We start from the raw sequence: 20,911 nt of genomic DNA on the forward strand, positions 1-20,911 counted from the left end.
ATCTCAAAAAAAAAAAATTATAAATCCTAGTTAATCTTTTCATGAGCTAACAGCTATTGAGCATTTTCTCTATACCAGGTGATATGGTTTGGCTGTGTCCCCACCCAAATCTCATCTTAAATTGTAGCTCCCATAATCCCCACGTGTCCTGGGAGGGACCTGGTGGGAGATAATTGAATCATGGGGGCGGGTCTTTCCCGTGCTGTTCTCGTGGTAGTGAATAAGTCACACAAGATCTGATGGTTTTATAAAGGGCAGTTCCCCTACACAAGCTCTCTTGCCTGTCACCATGTAAGACGTGCTTTTGCTCCTCCTTTGTCTTCCACCATAATTGTGAGGCCTCCCCAGCCATGTGGAACTGTGAGTCCATCAAACCTCTTTTTCTTTACACATTACCCAGTCTTGGGTATGTCTTTATTAGCAGCTGAGAACAGACTAATACACCAGGCTCTGTGCTAAGCATTTTATGCTCATTGTCTCATTGAATCCTCAGACAAACGAGGAATCTCTGGGATAAATACTCATAGAAACCCCATTTCACATATGATCAAATGGAAGGTTAAAGAGGTTCAGTGACTTGCCCAAGGTCACAAAGGCAGTAAGTGACAGAGTGAATTTTATAACCCAGTTCAATTAGAGAACAAAGGTGAGATAAATGAGTACCTGATTCGACATGTGTGTTGTGTTTATTAAAAGGGAATAATAGCTCATCCCACGCCATAGTCTAACCTCCCAAGAGGACCAAGAAAGCACACAAATAGCACCCTCAGAAAGTGAAGACAAAGAGAAATATCCAGGTGTCACCTTGTCTTTTAGTTGAATACATTGGAACATTCCATGATGAGCAGTCGGCTGGTCGGTACCAGTACCCAGCTCTGTCACTGATGGGGCCAATGGCTCTCATTATGGAAGCTTTATCCCTTCCTCCTCAAGGTAGACAGGAGTGTCCCATCTTCCTCACAGACTCATTTCAATGAACAAACAAGCTAGATTTTATTTACTAATTCTACTTCTAGTTACAAAGATAATTAATCTCCATCACGAGGAAAACTGGGACATCCCCAAAAGAACAAAGAAAATTTGAACACCCACAGTCCCACCACTGTTATTGTTATACATCCTAAGAGTGCTTTTGTTTCAAGTGTGAATGTGTGCTGGTGTGTTTAATAAAATTGGAAGCTGCTGTGCAAGCTACTTGAAGCTTCTTTTGCTTGCAGTGAATCTTAAACATCTCCACAAATGTGTTTCTTTTCTTTTCTTTTTTTTTTTTTTTTTTTTTTGAGACGGAGTCTCTCTCTCTTTCATCCCAGCTGGACTGTAGTAGCGCCATCTCGGCTCACTGCAACCTCTGCCTCCCAGGTTCAAGTGATTCTCCTGCATCAGCCTCCCGAGTAGCTGGAATTACATGCATGCACCACCAGGCCCAGCTAATTATTGTGTTTTTAGTAGAGATGGAGTTTCACCATGTTGGCCAGGCTGGTCTTGGACTCCTGACCTCAGGTGATCTGTCTTGGCCTTGCAAAGTGCTGGGATTGCAGGCGTGAGCCACCACACCTGGCCCACAAATGTGTTTCTTAATGGCCATGTGGTATTTCATCATGCACTAATTTATTTAACCAACTCCATATTATTGGATATTAAGGCTGTTTCCTATTTTGCATGATTTTAAAAAATCACAATAGACTTCCTAGAAAATAAATTTTATATACATCTCTGATTATTTCCTTCAGACCAATTCCTCAAAGCAGAATTATCAGATTAAATGATTTGCACATTAAGACTTTTGATACATTTTGCAAACTCTTCTTGCAAAGGTTTATCTAATTTGTATTCCCAACCATTAGTTTATGCGATTTCCTACTTTCTCATTAGCGATAGGTAATGTTATTTTTTAAATATACATTTGCCAAGTCAATGATTTAAAAAATTATATTTAACTTGCATTTCATTGATTAAAGTCTTTCAAGCATTTGTTGAACATCTACTTGTTAAATACTTCACTGGAAACTTTCACAGATATTATCTCACTTAAATGCACAACAGGTTTTTGAAGCATGTAGAATATCTTTTTTTTTTTTTTTTTTTTTTTGTAGAGACAGAGGTCTTGCTATATTGCTCAGACTTATTCCTGGGCTTAAGCAATCCTCCATCCTTGGCCTCCCAAAGTGTTGAAATGACAGGCATGAGCTACCAAATCCAGCCAATTATCTCCTTTTTATAGAGGAGGAAACTTAAGTCTTCGGCTAACTTAGGTTTCATGGTAAACCCTGCCACACACCAGCTGTGTAATCTGGGGGGAATTTTCAACCTCTCTGAGCTCAAGAATACTAATGAGCTGACCCTCTTGAAAGTTCTTGTGTTTCTTCTACCCTATAAGCTTGGGTCCCAAACTGTAGAGGACCAGAAGCCAGGCAGATGCTGTAATACTCCTCTCCTGAACGCAAAAAAAAACCCCTACCATCTCACATATCCAGAGTCTGTCCTCTGTGACTTTAGAAATTACCTGGAAAAGAGCCTATCACAATTAGTAGGTCCTGTACGAGTAAAGATATCGACCGCACATAGTGGAATGTTCCTACATGTTACTGAATGAAGGAATGTGAACTCGGTGATTGACAAACCTACATGTCATTCCTCCATCACAATTTCTGCCTCAGGACATTTGCACACGTTATTCCCTCTGTCTGCAATCCTTTTCCTCCCAACCTTTTACCTGATTAATTCCTACTCATCACTAGGGCTATGCTCAAGAGTCACCTCCCCCAGATGGCATTAGGACCCCTTGCCTTATCCCTTTATGCCATCGTGCAGTCTGTCTTTGTAGTAATTTCCACTGCCGCAATCCACTGAGGATGCACATAATTTCCTAAAGGCTGTTTCTCTCACTAAATGGTAAGTTCCAAAGGAGACAGCCCCTCTCTTTTTGTTCACTGCTGTGTCCCCGGTACTTACCACACGTCCAGTCTAAAGCAAGCACCCACCAAATATATTATCGGAATGTAACAATGTGCGTTGTGCCTTACCATGGTTTTATCAACACCATGATGAAACCACATTAACTCTTGGACATTGTATCCTTAATCCTACTGATTCAGTGAAAAGATCCACTATAACAATCGTTTGGAACCCAAAGAGGTTAACCTGTATTGGTTATGAAATGACAGTGTCCCTTGTCTGATTTGTGAAACTTGCTGTGAACATGTTTTTAACGATTTTCCAATGGTGGCAATTGTTTGAGCTGTGGGGTGGGGACGCTGATTCCTAATTTGGATGATGTTCCTCTGAAAGGATAAGACTGACTGTCGTATAGAGTTGATAAAATTAGTTTCAAAGGCAATTTTTTCAAAGGCAACTCTTTAAAAAAAAAAAAAAAAACTGAACCCATCAGAATAAATATCTATTTGGAGCACAGTCAGAACCTGTTCAGTGGAACTTTACTAATGCAGTCCTTTGGGGGAACAGGAAAGCCATTGACCTAGTTTCTCCATTGCACTTGAAAGAAGCTGAATTGTCATTTCTTTATAATTAATTCACACTTCTCAGGGCTTCTTTGCCTGGGAAAGGTCCCAGGAGACCTGATTAAATGAATAATTTGTAATCAACAAGCCAATTGTTTCTTTTTCAAGGGGATGTGGCATATTTGATAGCTCTTGATAATTTGAGGGGTGTGGGCATCAAAATTACAAAAGCAGAACAAATCTGCAGCACAAATGTACTCACCAATTTGCTGCTCTCTTCTGTCCCCCATGTGTTCTAGAGGTCAAGTTCACAAAGCCTAGATCCATGGATTTAAGATAAATATCGGATTCACTAACGGTTCATAAAGTTATTTGCAGTGGAACCTCCAAAATGCCTGGCTCCAACAATTAATTCAGAGAAAGAGATTCTTGAAAAACCCAAACATTAGGTGTTACATATAGTATGACCGACACCGTTTTAAATCAGTCGGAATTCCTAAAGACTTTTCTTCTCCAATGCCTACACAAATTCCATTAAAACCAATAACCTTATTCCAGGGATATAAACCAGTGGGTACATATGTTCAGCTTCATCACACTCAAGGACAATGGATCCCAAATTCCCCTGAGATGGGCATGAGAAATCACGTGGGGTGAGAAATTCACATGCAAGACAACCCCTTCCTGGTTCCTCCACTTCCTATCCCCTCTATTCAGTCGGTAGAAAGAATATGAAAAAAAAAAAAAATGGGTGTTCAAGTTCCTTGTACTTGTTTAAGCACATGGTATTTATTAGGCATTAATGGGCACACAAATATAAGGCACGAGTACTTAGTCCTCACCCTCCCCCCTTAGCAACATTAAAAGACATAATCGCATAGGGACACTCACTTACAAACACACTCGCACTCTCTCACGTACTTAAACACACTCAGCCTCACATCTTACCCTGTTCTGTTTATTAGGGTCTGTTTAAAAAAAAAGGAAAAAACTTCTTTTTAATCAAAAAAGCAAAGCACATTCGAAAGAGGAAAAAAACAAAAAAACACAAACTTGGTTTTGAGTATCAATAAAATTAAAAGCTCTTGGCCAGCTCGTATGCTGGGTTTCATTTCATGTTATTACTTAATTAGAATTCCTATTTATAAATAAATAGTACCAGTAAAATATTACATCTGAAGAACCCTACCATAACGCTTTACTTACACACTTTTTTTTAATACTGTTTTCGGCTTTCAGTAAACACAGTTTTGGGTCGGCATTGGTGTGGGCGTGGTATCTTTGGAGAGACATCATCAGTGACCGCGTCTTGCCTCTTCTGTAGGAATTATGCATTTTACTTCACATCCAGTTTGGATTGTTGGTGATGGAGGTTTGGAAGGTTGGGCTGGTCTTGGTTTTTTTTTCCAATTTTTTTTTTTTTTTTAAATCAGGAAGAATATTTATTTTGGCTTTCTGTCCACAACTCTTGTCAACACAGACCTTGCACTGTTATCACAGTCCTGCCTGCATGTAAACCGGGGCTTTTTAAGTTTTTCAAAGCAAGCTTTCCGGAAGGGAAGCTATAGGCAGTTTTAGCGACAGACAGCTGGAAAGACAGAGCTGGCAAGACGGTAGGGCTGAATAAGACAGGATGCCAGGGGGCGTCAGCGTTATCCTGACTCCATGGGTAAGTAAAGGCAAAACTGAGCATGTGATACTGGAGAAGGCAGGACAAAACCAAAGCAAATGGGGACATAGGGAGGCTTTTCAGAAACATCGCATGGCAGAGGTAGGTGCTTTTCTTAGTCAAGGGGAAGGGTGAATTTAGGTTTCAGGGATGGTTTACTTGAAGGGAATCCCGCAAGTACACATTTTGAAATATACTTGCCTCAGACCTCCCCCCAAATAAGGGACTGGGTCCCATTAAGAAAATTGAAAGAAAAAAATATATTATCATTTATTATATAACAATGTCAACATTAACACCAAGACAGGGAAAGACTCCAGCTATGCACTAGGGAAAAACACTCAACGAGGCAAGACTTTCTAGAGCCCAGAAGAAGGAATGGGGGAAGAGATCTGGGGAGTGGTGTGAATGTGGCTGGTTGATGAGTGTGGTGGTCGTGGGGGGTGGGACTCAGCTTTTTGTGTTTGTCTTTTTAAGTTTTGAGACAAAACAAGAAAGTCACATTTTTTAAATTGTGGTTTCAAGCTACTGATTAGATCAGCATCCAGCGACCTTGAGTGCAGATGTGAACATTGGGTGAAATGAAAAATCTTGTCCGTGGGGTTCTCTTGGCTACTGTCTCTCTCCTTCTCTCTCTTTCTCCTCTCTCTCTCTCTCTCTCTCTCTCTCTGTCTCTCTCTAGGAAATGTCTGTTGTGAAGCAGGCCTCGCTTTAGCTATTGTCGCTCCACTCTGGCACCATGCCAACTCCATGCACAGAGTGGTACTGATGTGGGGACAGAGTCCTTGGCACGCCATGCGAGTAGAGGAACTCAGGGGGCTGAAGGGTGCCAGGGGACTGCAGGCCAGTCTGAGGCCCACACTGCCTGACCACAGGCTGGTGGGCCACGGAGGTCTGGTGCTGGAACATTCCCTCTCCCAGCTGTGGGGAGCCATGGTTGGCCATGCCTGCCAGCCGGGGGACCAGGGGCCCCGAGGTGAAGTGAGCAGAGAAGTGCTGGTAGGGTAGCCTGTCCATGGGCTGCACGGTGGTGACGGTGCAGCTGCTGTAGGAAGGCATGCTTGGCCACGTGTTGCAGCTGATGTCCTCCAGGCTGGGCACAGGCTCACTGGGGGGCGCAGAGCTGGCATACATGCAGGCCTGCCGCTGTGCCGACTCTGTCCTGTAGGAGGCACCCAGGCCCTGCTGCTGTGGGTAGCCTGAGCGGTAGAAGGAATCTTCTTCACTGGGTGATGTCTCCATGTAGGGCTTCTTATAGGGATGGTCTGTGGTGGAACATTCTTCCTCTGTGAAGACAGGAGAGACAGCAGTGAGGCTAGGAGCAGGCACCAAGCAGCTAAAAGTGGAGACAGTTATTTGGCCAAAGCACTGAAGAATAAAGCCTGAGAGATTGTTAGCCCTAACTACCATTCTGAAAACAAAAGAAGGGGGGTGGACTGTAATGGTTAAGACCTTAGGCTATGGAGTTCTATGCAAATAGTTTGACCTTTCTGGGTTCAGCTTCTTCATCTACAAGATGGAAAGGGTAATAATAGCATTTCCTACAAAGGGCAGTGTTAAGAATTAAAGGGAAAATACATGAAGCACTTAGTCCAGAGCCCAGAAACACTCAATAAATAGCAACTAACCAGGTGCAGCGGTGCATGCCCATAGTTCCAGCTGCTTGGGAGGCCAAGAAAAGAGGATCACTTGAGCCCAGGAGTTTGAGACCAGCCTGGGCAACATAGCGAGAACTTCCATCTCAAAAATAAATAAATAGCAATTATTATTATCTTTCCTCTTCTCCAGCATGTAAATTTCACAAAAGCAGGACATTGTCTGCCTTATCCGTCACTTTATTCCCAGAACCTAGTAAATACCTACTATTAACAAGAGCGTCAACAATAAGTCAAGACAAACACATATAGTGTGTACTCTGCGAAGCACTATTCTAAGCACTCTCCATAAAGTAACGCATTTAATCCTCACAACAACCCTACCAGGTGGGTTTTACTATTATCCTTATCTTACAGATGAGAAAAAAAGGACTCATGGAGGTTAAGAAACTTGCCCAGGGTTTTACATGGCTGATAAACAGTAGATCCAGGATTAGAATCCAAGTAGTCTGACTACAAAGTCCTTGTTTTTCACTGTCTTGATACATAGAGAAGGCATGCAATAAATATTTGTACGATGGATGGATGGATAGATGGATGGATGGATGGATGCATGCATGGATGAGTGGGAGGTAGCTTGAATGAATGTTCAAATGCTTTCCTGATTCTTTATGTGAGCAGGTGCCTAGTTAATACTTGTTAAGTTGGTACAAGTTAATGTGTTGCTGTTTCCTGCTGAGCAAGTCACTTCCCTTCCCTGTGCACTAGTTATTTCCTAGTGTAGGGCAGTGGAGATAGTTCTGTCTCTGAAAGGGGGTCTCGTTTCACCACTTTGGGGCCACTGGCCCCTTTGAAAACAAGCAAAAGTGCTGGGCTCTTTCCTAGAAAACTACATTGAAACACAGTGTTTTGAAAACTGCATGTGCATACAAGGCTTTGCATACAATTTCAGGGAGTTCAAAAACTCCCTAAAACGCAGACCCCAGGTTAAGAAGCCTAGACATGTCTGGATTTGAATCAGGCTCCTTTACTTAATATCTGTATGATACCAGCAGGGCATCTATGCTCAGAGACTCATCATCATCTCTGAATCAAAGTGAGTAATACTTACCTTACTGGGTAGCTAAGAACTAAGTAAGATTGAGCATATAAGTCTCCTGATTTCCGTCAACATGAACAGCTCTTGTTGCAGGGGTAATACCACCAGTCAAGCTCATGGCAGACATAATTCACAATAATACCCTCAAGGTATTCCCTTCGGGGGAAGCAATGCTTGGGGATATCTACCAAGGTGTAAACCTCAACACAGACTCATTACTTATCTGAAATTTTACCTTCCAAACTGAAAATTCTCTTTACTCATCTTTCTGTCTCTTTCTAGTCAATAAATGTTAAGGAGTTATGTCTGTCTTTGGAGAAGTGAAGAAAAATGAAACACTGGGGCATCGATGCAACTCACTGTGATGGCTGATGGCCATGAAAACAGAATGCTGAACTAAATAACAAGAGGAAATGATCAGAGCTATTATTTATTGAGTACCTACTACGTGACCTTACTCTTCATCTCACAGTAATTCCTCAATTACAGTGTCTGCTGTAATGCCTGTCTCATAAAGGAAGAACTAAGGCTCAGAGAAGTGACTTGCCCAAGGTCACATGGCTGAGAAGGAACAGAGGCTGGAATCCAAGCCAGGTTGGATTGACCTTGCCTACACACCTTGCTTCCAACTCTCTAGATTTCTAATATCCAGTGCCACTCATGCAATCATATAACAGATAATTACCGAGCTGCTCCAAAGTGCTAGGTATTGTGCCAGGTGCTGGAGATAGAGTGGTGAACAGGGTAGACATGATCCTGTTTTTGGTGCATGTCCTCAATCCCAGTCCATCCTACCATGAGCAGTAAGTGAGGGAGGCTGACACTCTGTGACTGAGAGGTGGTCCTCAGATATAAAGACACAAGTAAGCCACTGACTCAAGAGTAAATCCTTTGACTTTGGACTGGCTTGTAAAACAGTTCCCCAACCCAGGTAGAGCAGATTGGGTTTGGGTTCCACCAACCAGCTCCATTTGTATCAATGTTCAAGTGACACCCACAGATAAGCCAAAAGTGTCCACAAACAAAACATATCTGTGTTAGGGTTGTGCCCACTTAACGGCAAGCAAACTTATTTTCAGCTAGACTCCTGGGCCACATCTGGGACCTATAGGATGCCCAAAAAGTTTGTACCAAAAAAAAAACTATGAAAAACACATTCTTCCAGGTGTCCTATCTACATCATGCCAATCATGCAGATGTTTGAAAACATCCAGATGAGTGAACGGCCACATTTTTCACATTTTAACTGTGCAGTTGTGTGTGTGTGTGTGTGTGTGTGTGTGTGTGTGTGTTTGGAGTCTTGAAGACATTGCTATACTAAGCTTTGTTTTGTCCTCACCACCTCCTCCCTTGATTCCTTTCCTTCCATTCTTCCTTCCACCCCCCAGATTCATAAACCTGAGTGTTTCCATTGTTGCTGGAATCATAACTTTTGGGTTTTCCATTTAACCAGGCTGTTCCCCTTTTCAATAATAGAAAGTACAGCTGCAGGGCATCCTTGGCAAGAGAAAAAAAAAAAAAACAAGGCAAACTAACTATTCTCAAGTTTCTGATCCCCTTCCAGATTTGTTACAAGTAAAAAAGGAAGAATAATAAGAAAACGGCCGGAACACATTTTGGAAAATCGTAAAATTATACATTCCAGTCTTTAATACCCCAAAGATCTAATGCAGAGCACTAAGAAAAACTCAATCTTGGTTTATTGATAAAAGCAAGTACTGAATATTCTCAAATTCCTCTCAGGCCTCATCACATTGTGAAGAAATTCCAACTCAAGGATCCACATTTCAGGTCAGTCATGATAAATGCTCTGGATGTAATCTCTGTGTTTATTTTGGTTATGGCTCAGTTTGTTTCTGTTTTTCTTTTTTCTTTCTGAGAGCCCAATAACTGTTCAACAGCAAAGACCTATCTCCAGCCAAGTCATGATTAGCTTTCAGGGTTGGTAAATGGGCTAGAATTAAGTATCAAGTCTTCTGATGAGATGAGTCCACAACTCGGCTTCAGAAAGTTGCATATTAAGAGTGGTCAATTACATTGCAACTATCCTAAACCCAAATGAGTCTCTTAGGTAACAGTAAAGTTCCTCCTGATTCTGACCATTCATGACATCATGGCGCTGTAGAAAACCCTAGTACTTTGGACTTTTCTAGATGTTTTTGATTCTAGATAAAGTGACTTTAGTATTGTATCCAGGGCACACATATTAAGGCACAGAGTTATGGCTCCAGTGCTCACTGGCCATGTGACTGTGGATGAATCACTCGGTCATTCCAATCTTAGTTCTTGACTGTAAGTGGAGATAATACCTGAGGTTTTTATGAGATTTAATTTGAGGTAATACTAAGTGCAGTGGAGTTTTTATCTTCCTTGCACATAAGGCATTCAAATCTTGTCTGTCCAAATGACCTGGGTCCATTCTCTTTTCCCTCTTTCTCTTTTGGAAGACTGGACAGATAGCATTCTGAAAGCTGTCCCATACTTCAAAGTATTTGGGTAGATTACAGAGCTGGAAAGCTCACAGAGTGCTTTCAAATACTAATCCTATTGAGTAAATATTGTCACTATTCCCAAATGGGTCATTTCTCTTGCCAATTCAGTTCATTCAGATGAAGAACCATTGTCGAGTCTTCCCAGACAGAGACCCTGAAACTCAGAGTAGTAATCTTTCTAGCTGAGTGACCTTCAGCAAGTTGGGAAGGTGGCTATAATTCAGGCCTTCTGACTCACAAAGCGGTGCTCATTCTGACAGATGGCCCCAGGCTTTCCATTTCATGCAACCCTACATGCTCAGCCAACATGAAAAGGTAGGAAACCTTGACTCTTATGGATGAGTAGATAGATGGATGGGTGGGTGAATGCATGGGTAGATGTATGGGTGGGTGGATGGGGGGATGGATGAATGAGTGAGAGGATCGATGGATGAGTGGGAGGATGAGTGGGTGGATGAGTGGGTGGATGGATGGGTGGTTGGATGGGTGAATGGATGCGTGGATGGGTGGGTGGGTAGATGGGTGAATGGATAGATGGGTGAATGGATGAGTGAGTGGATGGATGAGTGGGTGGATGGGTAGGTAGACAGATGGGTTGATAGATGGGTGGGGGGATGGATGAGTGGGTGGATGGATGAGTGAGTGGATGGATGAGTGGGTGGATGGATGAGTGAGTGGATAGATAGATGATTGATGAATGGGTGGATGGAGGAATGAGTGAGTGGGTGGATGGGTGGATGGACGCATGAATGGTGGGTGGATGGATGGGTGGGTGGGCGGATGAGTGGGTGGATGACTTTTTTGTTTTTGTTGTTGTTATTTGTTTTTGATGTCCCCATGCTCTTAGCTCTTAGCATAAAGTAGGAAGAGTTGGAATGGTATTGAGGGAAGATTCTCAACTAGAAATCAAAAGAGTCAGTTCCAAATATCACCTAGTCACTACCTGAAATCATTATATTTACTTACTGGCTTATTATATGTCCCATCCAGTAAGAATACAAGTTTCTTGAGAGCAGGAGCCTTTTCCACCATGTCCTCCACTTATCCCAAGCACCTAGCACGGTGTCCATTATACATTAAGTGCTCAATAAATGAAGATTAACCTGATGCATCCATCCCAGTTCTGCCACTCATCAGCCACATAAGCTTAGAATCTAACCCTGTCTCTTGGTCCTCCATTAGACCCCTGCAAAATAGAGATGGGTGGCATCTCCCCTGGTTCAAAGACTGCTGCAGGGAGCTGGAGAATCAGCAAAGGAATGGATGTGAAATCTCATTTTAAAACACACAGCACTGAGAAAATGCACCCTGCAAAGCCCTTTTCCATATCTAATTCCCCTTCCCCTCTCAATCTCTAACTTTCCTTTGAATATCTGATTCAGCTCCTGGCTATGCTAGAATCTTTATTTGGGTTGCTTTTGCTTTATAATGTGAGTTGGGGTGAGAGTCAGGGGTGGGAGGGAGAAAGACAGACAAGTGCTCTCCCAGGCCCTGGGGACCTGGATTTGATTGAGTGGCATTGATAAAAGACCTTCTCAGCTTTTTTGGCTCAATCCATTGGGAGAGATAGTTTGGAGACAGCCGGTTCCAAACACAAGGAGCCCTCTGGCCTGCCTGCCTGAGCCTGACTCCTGGGCTCATTGGAAAGGAGACAGACAATGAGGGGAAGTCAGATAGTGGGGCAGGCAGGGGCCAGGGGGAAAACCACCCATGGAGTTATCACTTAACGAGAATCCCAACTGGAAGGAAACCTCAGCTGATTCCTTATCACTTTACAATGTGGAGACTGATGATGAATTGCTATTTGTTGTCTCCTAGGCAGGACAGAGAGCCCTTGGCTGGAATGTTCCCTGTCACTGGGAGCTCCCTTTTGGGGGTGGAGGGAGGTGAGAAGGGCAGAGGTTTCTGGAAAGGTGAAAGGATTTCTCCAGGGTGCACACCCCATTCACCCCAAGCCCACAGGCCTCAGTGTACATCTCAAGCCGGGCCACTCATGAGCTGGGTGACTTCGGGTAAGTTCCCCAGTGTTGGTTTCCAAATCCACAAAGAAGGGGCAATTCTTCACCTTGTTATCGCCAACCCGCCACTAAGACCTGATTCCACCCACATCTCCAGCTTCTCCCCACACCCTGGTCAGAGCCACCATCTCCTGTTTCAGACCGCACGACGGCCTTTCAATGGGTCTCTGGTGCCAACTAAATAGTCCTGTGCTATCATAGCAAAGTGACGGCTTCCAAATAAAGAACTTAGGCATGTTACTCACAAATCTAAATCCCTCCAATGGATGTGCACTGGTGGTAGGATAAAATCAGACGTCCTTCATTAAAATGGCTTATACAAGTTGCCATCTCACTGGTCCCTGCCTTTCTCTCTAGCCCTCATTCCCCACCACTTTGCCCTCGCCCTGAGTGCCAACATCCCAGCCTTCTGTTCAGTCCCAGGGGGCGGGCTCTCCCTCAGCCAAGGGGCTTCATGCATGCTTTCCTCTATGTGTGGATACCCTCACACCTTCCACTTCTATCCAACACTCACTCTTCTCTGATCTCAGTCTCAATGCTTCCCTGATCTCCCACCCTAGACTGACATTCCAGTTTGATATTCCTTAACACTTTGCATATCTTCTTTATAGCATTCAATCATTTATTTTATTTTATTTATTTGATTTTTTTCTTTGAGACAGGGTCTCACTATGTCACCCAAGTTGGAGTGCAGTGGTGCAATCACAGCTCACTGCAGCCTCGAACTCCTGGGCTCAAGTAATCCTCCCATCTCAGCCTCCTGGGTTAGCTAGTACCACAGGCATGTGCCAACACACCAGGCTAATTTTTTATTTTTTGTAGAGATGGAGTCTCACTATGTTGCCCAGGCTAGTCTCAACTCTTGGACTCAAGCAATCCTCCAACCTTAGCCTCTCAAAATGCTGAGATTACAGGTGGGAGTCACATGCCAGGCTTCACAATTTCAATTAAGCAATTTATAATTACTTGTGTAATGTCTGACCTGCTTGCAACAGTGTGAGCTTCATAAGGGCAGGCCTGAGGCAAGCACGTGTTTATTGAGCACTCATAGGTACCAGGCACTGTTCTAGGTGCTTTCTGTGGATGATCTCATGTCCTCTCATCACAACCATATCAAACAGGTGCTATTGTTATTCTCACTTTGCACAAAAGATAGTTGAGGCCCAGGAAGGTAAAACAACTCGCCCATGGGCACACAGCTGCAAAGTGTCGGCAACTGTGAGTATTTCTACAATGGATCAGCCCCCAACTCCATCTCCCGCAGTGGCCCCTCCAAGTTGATTTTAAGTTCATCCGAGGATCCATTAAACGCTCCATGAAAGTCAAGTCATAACCTAAGAGGTTTGTGAACCTTGCATTCAAAGCCTCCCCGCCGCATCCTTCAGGAATGCATTTATAAGGATGCTGCTGTAAATATTGAACCTAAAAAGCACCATGATCCTTTTTAACTTCTTCCTGCCCGTCTTTTGGTCTGGCATTAATTTAATCGATTAGAGCTCCCTAATTCAAACCTGGTGAGCTCTTAATCAGCATGTCTGACCCAGTCTCAAAGACAGATCCTTCAGTGGAAAATGAAATTTTGAGATTGTAGCAGATGAGCAAAGGTAACCAAGACAGTATAGAGTGGTGGTGAAACGCACAGGTTTAGAATCTGCAGACCAGGCTGGGGTTCAAGAACCACTGGCAGTTTTTGTTTGGAACCTTTCTGAGCCTCAGTTTCCCCATTGGTAAAGTGGGCTAATAATAGCATCTACTCCATAGTGTTGTCGAGAAAGCTTGATCTGGGACTTAGGAAGGGCACCCTTAAATATAATATAAAACAGAATCTCTATTCAGGGACCTGTATCCCATGGGACATTCTTAACCTCCTGCTCGTGCCTAAAGAGGCAGACATATTTGCAGGCATCTGGTCTCCAGTCCATCCGGCAGCAGATGTGCCGGGAGTCATGCCAGGGGGCCTGTTGGAGTGATATTGCTCAGGCCTTTGAGATTCAAGGAGTTTGGATTGGCTTCAGGTAAGTCTGGAAGTCAGGCCTCACCCAGGTCAGCTCCCAGCCCCATGTAAATTCCAATGACAGCTCTTCCCTCCTTTAAAACACAAGATTGGTAAGTGTCAAATAGTCAAACTGTGTTACTTTCCTCATGTAACCCCAGCTCCAGAAAAAGCTACCAAAGCATCCATTCCCATTGGTTGTTAGCAAGTTGTTTTCTCCTAAAGGTCTAGGCACTGGGCACTGGATTCACAAAGGCTTGTGTTGACCACTGAGGCTGTGAGATTCAACAGGCCACTTTGTAGATTAACATTGGTGTCGTTTAGAGCAAAACAGTTACTACTTTCTGAGTCAACCCTGAGATAACATATGATGTGTATGATTTTTTGACATCTTTGCACCAAGCCTATGAGATGAGTCGTACCCTGAGGCCAAATTTACAGATTTTTTTTAAATGAGGCTTGGAAAGGTTAAGTAACTTGTCACTATTTATAAAAATTTTTAAATTGCAAAGGTGAACTTCATCCTGATTTATTCTGCAGACCATAAATGTAAGCTTTAGCCTACACCATCCCCTCTGCATCTGTCTTCCCAAGCTCTCACCTAGAGAGGCAGTCTTCTCTGGGCAGACTGATTAAATCAATGCCAGACCAAAAGACAAGAGGCAGATTCCTCCTGGGAATCACCTTCTGGAGTGATACCTGCCACATACCCAATCATAGCTACCACCTACTGGGTACTTGCTAACTATCAGATGCTTTAGGGAACATCATCATTTACAAAGTGAGAAACCAACGCTAGGAGAGGCTAGACCTGAGTGAGGTCACACAAGAAGCAGGGAACAGAGATGAGATTTGAACCCGCATCTCTCTGTCCCCAAAGCCTGCAGTCTCCCCACCATGCCATCTACAGCTCACGCCAAGCAATGGTTCTAGCGAGCTGAACTCCACCACACCACCTGTGCCACACACTTCTATTCTGGCTCACAAGAAGGGCCACCAGGAGATTATTTCTTTAGCATAGCCCGTTTAGATTTGAATGACTTAGAAAAAAAAGCCATTCATTTCTCATGTGGCAAAAAAAACAACAACAAAAAAACAAAAAAACACAGAATGCCTCAGCTTAGTAGATTTAAATGGGGGATGAGATGGGAAAATCATTTGTGATGTGTGTGTGTGTGTGTGTGTGTGTGTGTGTGTGTGTTGGTTTTTATCAGAAAAAAAAAGAGTTCAAAATCCACTTGGGAGAAACACTGACACATATGCCAGAGAAACATTCACAGTCACAAGGGGTTTTCATACATTATGTCTTGTAATACAATCAGGGACCACTCAAGCAACCTCCCTGCCTACCAGAGGAGGTTGCAAAATAAACTCCGTTTTCAGCTTTCCAGTCAATTCTTCCTCCTTAGTGGTTAAAAATAAAATGATGCAGTCTAGGTTCATAAAAAGATATCCAAAACACATTCTAAAGTTTCAAAGGAAAAAAAAAAAGCAAGTTGCAAAATACATACAGTGTGATTTCATCCATATTAAAAGGTTTTTTAAGTGTTGGGTGTGGTGGCTTATGCTTGTAATCCCAGTACTTTGGGAAGCAAAGGCAGGTGGTCACTTGAGCCCAGGAGGTTGAGACCAGTCCGAGCAACATAGTGAGACCCTGTCTCTACAATAACAAAAAGAAATTTAGTAGAGTATGTGATTACATGCCTGTAGTCCCAGCTACTAGGGAGGCTGATGTGAAAGGATCACTTAAGCCCAGGTGGCTGAGGCTGCAGTGAGCCATGATTGCACCACTGCACTCCAGCCTGGGTGATAGAGCGAGACTCTGTCTCAAAAAAAAAAAAAAAGTAAAAATAAATCTAGTTCAGTCTCTGCACTCTCCACGTGTGTGTGTGTGTGTGCGCGCGCGCGCATGTGTGCATAAATGAATACAATAGGCCTGAATATTTCAAATAAGTTTTCTCCAAAGAAGGGGCTGGAACAGGAGATGGGAACATGTCAAGGGAACTTTTAGTTTTAGCTGTATGGTTTAAATTTCTTATCTCCATGTATTTTTGTGTTGTTTACATTTTTAAATAAATAAAGTAAATAAATGCATACTCCTTCCCCCAAACCCCAACCCAAGGAAAGGAAAAGGTAAGAAAGCAAGCAAATTGACCAGGGGTGATCACACTCACCTTTCCTCTTGGTGCAATGGTAAATTTGGCTATGCTCCTGGGGCAGTGGGTATGGGTTGGGTGGAGGCAGGAGGTCCTGGGAGGGGCCAGAAACACCGTTCTCACACTGGTATTGGGACCCCAAATTGGATGAGGTGGAGAGAGCTCGAGACTCGCTGCTGAAAGGACTGTGGTTGGAGGCCACTTTTTGCCTCACGGTGCTCCTGGGGACCACGGGATATTCTTTACTGAAGGAGAAAAGATGGGAGATAATGCTTATCAGTGCCCTGATACAGATTTCCTGAGTGGCTGAACCAGGCATGAGAGAATCACCAGAAAAGTCACAGAATAAGGAAAAAAAGGGTCTTTAATGAATAAAATGATCCAGTTATATTCATGTCCATCACATTTCACAAATGTATATTTGGGTACTAATTTTTCATGCCTTATACATCAGGCAAGTAGATTTGCCAACAGTTCTATACCTAAGCAGAAAAGTAAATAAACACCCCCAGTTAAGAACCGCTTTGAACAATCAATAAACACACATGGTATTTTGAAATATGTCAATTTAGTCTACGTATGTCTTTAAATTCTCTAATTTGAAAGTTAGTTAATCTGAGTATTTATTTAGACTTAAACTGTGGGTGTCCATCTTTAAGGTGGGGCTCAGGTCATTGCCCAAAGTTAGTAAAAACTGGTAGTTGACCACCTAGGAAGGTCAGGTATAATCCTAGGTTACTCTCATCTGGATAGATTGCTGCTAGTGTCTTAGAATTTCCTGCTGAGCTTCTGTCCTTGTGACCACTGATGAACTGAACTTCTCCACACCTTAGTTTTCCCATCTATAAAGCAGGGATAATGAATGTCCCCAGTTCAAAGGGCTGTTGATAGAAGAAATGGGTTAACGAGTTAATCATGAAAAGACTCAGAAAGGTACATGGCACACAGTAAATGCTCAACAAATGGCAACCATCATCATTACTGTTATTCTTTTAGGCAGAGAGAATAGAGGGAGGGAAAGAAAATGAGAAAGAAGGAGGAACAAGGACATAGAAGATTAAAAAATAAAAAGAGAAAAACAGCATGGGATCTAAGATTACACAGCTCCCAATTCAGGCCCCATCCCTATCCCTTACGGGCTGTGTGTCCATCTGACACGAACCCCTCCCCTGAGCTTCAGGGCCCACACAGGCAAAGTGAGCATAATAAAAATTCCATGACATCATAGGTATAGCCTCCCTCAATGTGCTCAAAATCTGGCCCCTCACACTCTTAGGATTGGTCCTCCACATTCCCTTACCTTCAGATTTCATACCAGGTGTTCCCATTTCTTTTCCTTAGAAGGACTCAGTAGAAACCTCTCCTGGGAAGAGGGAAAGTCGTGCTGTGCAGCACGAGGAGGCTCAAAGGAAATGAGAGAGGTGGGGAATGGATCAGATGTGGGAGGTTGCAGAGGAGTAGAGAGAAGTAGGGGCAGGGAGGTGCTTCAAGATAAAAGGGACAAAGAGAGAAATAGCCAAGTATGTGAAACAAGAAGAGCTTGACCCCTAACATCCCATATCCAGCATTTAGGATGGGGATAGGGAATCTTGGGCATGGCATTTACAAACTGCATATATTGCTATACAGCATTTATAAAATATTTTGGTAACTATATTTCAAACATAACTGGCTTCCCTTGTAACCTATGTATTCTATTTCATGCATTTAATCATATTATTCTTAGAGATGATTCATAGACTTCAACACACTGCCAGAGAAACCCATGGCATCAAACAGGTTAAGAGCCCTAGAAGGCGCATGTGTCAGTAAATTCCAAACTTCAGTCGGACACCATATTCACCATGACATAGAACCATCCATTCTTTAACTTATGACATTTTAAAAATTAACCATTTATCCAAATAAGTTAAGCTTCACTATAAGTGATCATATCTGTGAAATTACAGGCTTGTGGTGCTAATTATAGTTCTTTTAATGCAATTAAGACAAATGTTTATGTGCCTATGGTCATAGCAACTCAGGAGGCTGAGGCAAGAGGATTACCTGAATCCAGGAGTTTGAGGCTGCAGGGTGCTATGACTGCACCATTGCACTCCAGCCTGGGTGACAGAGCGAGACCCTGTCTCAATCAATCGATCAATCAATCAATCAATGCTTGACTATTAAAATTAAAGAGTATACCTGGAATAATCTCATGTGCAAAGAGCTACACATAATGCATTTTGAAGGATCTTGAATTTGTCCATTTCATCCTTTCTGTGACTCTATGTGGTAGGTATTATTTTTGATCCCATTTTATGGACAAGGAAGTTGAGGCCCAGGGAGATGAAGCAACTTGTTCAAGATCACAGAGTTAGAAAGAGACACAAGTAGAATTCTAATCCAATCATTTCCTCATAACTTTTGCATTGTCTCCCAATGACGTCTTTCAATTTTTACAACACAATATGCTTTTAGGGGAGCAGGGTTTTGGAGCACAAGACTCTTTCCACTTCTACCCCCTCAAGTGTGTGAACATCTCCACCCTATATCCCTGCCTTTGTTTGTCATGTGAAAGTACATCAGAGTGGCCAGGCAGGGACACCGAGCATCTGCCAAGTTTCCGTGAGGCTATAGACACCCTCAGGACACCCAGGGGTCTCCTAGCCCAGCTTCCCTGTGCCATCTCAGAACCAAAGCTGGAGCCATCTGAGTGGCCGCACCAGTCAGAATCTCCCCCTGGGGCCAGGAGGCTGAAGGGAATGGGATTAGCTTTATGGCTCTTGCTTTGTGTTTCAAGCTACCTAATGGAAAAAAAAAGAAAGAAAGAAAGAAAGAAAAAGAAAAAGAAGAAAAATTATAATAACAATAAAACATTATAAAAGTTGTCAAAACTCACTGGCAACTCTATTTAGATCTATTTAGTTCCAATATTTCGCTGTCAGAGCTCCAAGAGGAAGGGGGAAATCTCTTTTGGTTTTATATTTTTAATAGGAAAGGTTTTGCTTTTTAATTAAAGAAAATAACCTCCAAAAAATGTTGGCTGAGAGAATTTACAAGAAAATATATCAATGGACTCCGTGGAATTCTCTGTTCCAGTACAGCCAAATTGCAAAATTGCTCTCTGGAAAGGCCAAGTCCTGCTTTTGATTACCAACACAGAAGTCGGAAAAGCAATATTATCCCAGTAACCACTTGTCCCTCACAGCTTGTTTCCCTCTAAGGAGCCTGAAACATCATCTCTATCACTGATCATGAACATCTCTGTTAATGCCTGAAGTACAATGTCCCCAAACCCCTCTGACAGGTGTCAAAATACGGGTGTGGAAAGGGGAAGTAACTTCTCAATCATTATGCAATTACACAGGCAAAGGAAAGAAAATGTTAGAATCAAACAACAGCGGGGCAAATTTCACAGAGCCCATCCATGGATCAAAGGAATAATCAATCAAAGAAACGTGGTTAGTATCATTATGGCAGAAATCTCTAAAGTCCTCCAGATGAGAAGATAAAACTATTTTCTTGTACAGCTTAAGAACATCCATGAAGAAGCAAGGACACAAGAGAATTAAAGTGAAAGCTGAAAAGCCCTTGTGTCTCTGGAAATACAGGCAGCAAAAAAAGTTTGCTCTTTTTTTAATCGTCATTATTATCATTCTCATCTACATTGTTCTTCAAGTGCCTCCTAATGTTCCAGCCACTGTACTGCTTGACTTATATGCTTATCCTGATTTGATCCTGGCAAGAACCTCGTTTCACAAGTATAGTTAGATTTACATTAGAGATGAGAAAATGCAGACAAGCCAGGCACAGTGACTCACGCCTATAATTCCAGCACTTTGCGGGGTCGAGGCAGGCAGATCACTTGAGGTCAGGAGTTCAAGACCAGTCTAGTCAACATGAAAAACCCCGTCTCTTCTGAAAATACAAAAATTAGCTGGGTGTGGTGGCAGGCGCCTGTAATCTCAGCTACTTGGGAGGCTAAGGCAGAACAATCACTTGAACTTGGGAGGTGGAAGTTGCAATGAGCCAAGATCATGCCATTGCACTCCCGCCTGGGCAACAAGAGTGAAGCTCTGTCTCAAGAAAAGAAAAGAGAAGAGAAGAGGAGAGGAGAGGAGACAAGAAAATAGAGAAGAAAAGAAAAGAGACAAGAAAAGAAAGAAAAGTTAAAAGCAGGTGCAGAGAGGTTAAGTGACTTGTCCCAGACCACACAGCTAAGAGGCTGTGTCTCATCCAGGGTCAGTCCTATTCCAAATCTCATGCCACCTAATACTTTTTAAAAAGCACATATACAGAAATGTATTTTCTCATAGTTCTGGAGATGTGGGTGCTAGCGTAGTCAGTTTCTGGTGATGCCTGTCTTCCTCACTTGTAATGGCCCCCTTCCCTCAGTGTCCTCACATGCTAGGCAGGGAGGGTTAGAGTGGGGAATCTCTCTTTCTCTCT

At 42.9% G+C, this 20,911-nt stretch overlaps 1 protein-coding gene across 3 annotated transcripts in view; it reads right to left on the reverse strand.

Moving 5' to 3' along the window:
• Positions 1–4,225: 4,225 nt before the first annotated feature.
• The window catches only part of TBX5 (T-box 5), a 55,236-nt gene continuing 38,550 nt past the window's right edge, over positions 4,226–20,911 (reverse strand). For all 3 annotated transcript variants that reach the window (XM_025402235.1, XM_025402234.1, XM_025402233.1), the window contains 2 exons: positions 16,499–16,725; positions 4,226–6,413 (listed from right to left, as the gene is read on the reverse strand). In XM_025402235.1, the coding sequence (XP_025258020.1) occupies positions 5,839–6,413; positions 16,499–16,725 (802 nt within the window). In that variant the 3' untranslated portion in view covers positions 4,226–5,838. The remainder of the gene's footprint in view (positions 6,414–16,498; positions 16,726–20,911) is intronic.

This window comes from Theropithecus gelada, chromosome 11, assembly GCF_003255815.1.
Source record: "Theropithecus gelada isolate Dixy chromosome 11, Tgel_1.0, whole genome shotgun sequence".
NCBI classification, from domain to species: Eukaryota; Metazoa; Chordata; class Mammalia; order Primates; family Cercopithecidae; genus Theropithecus; species Theropithecus gelada.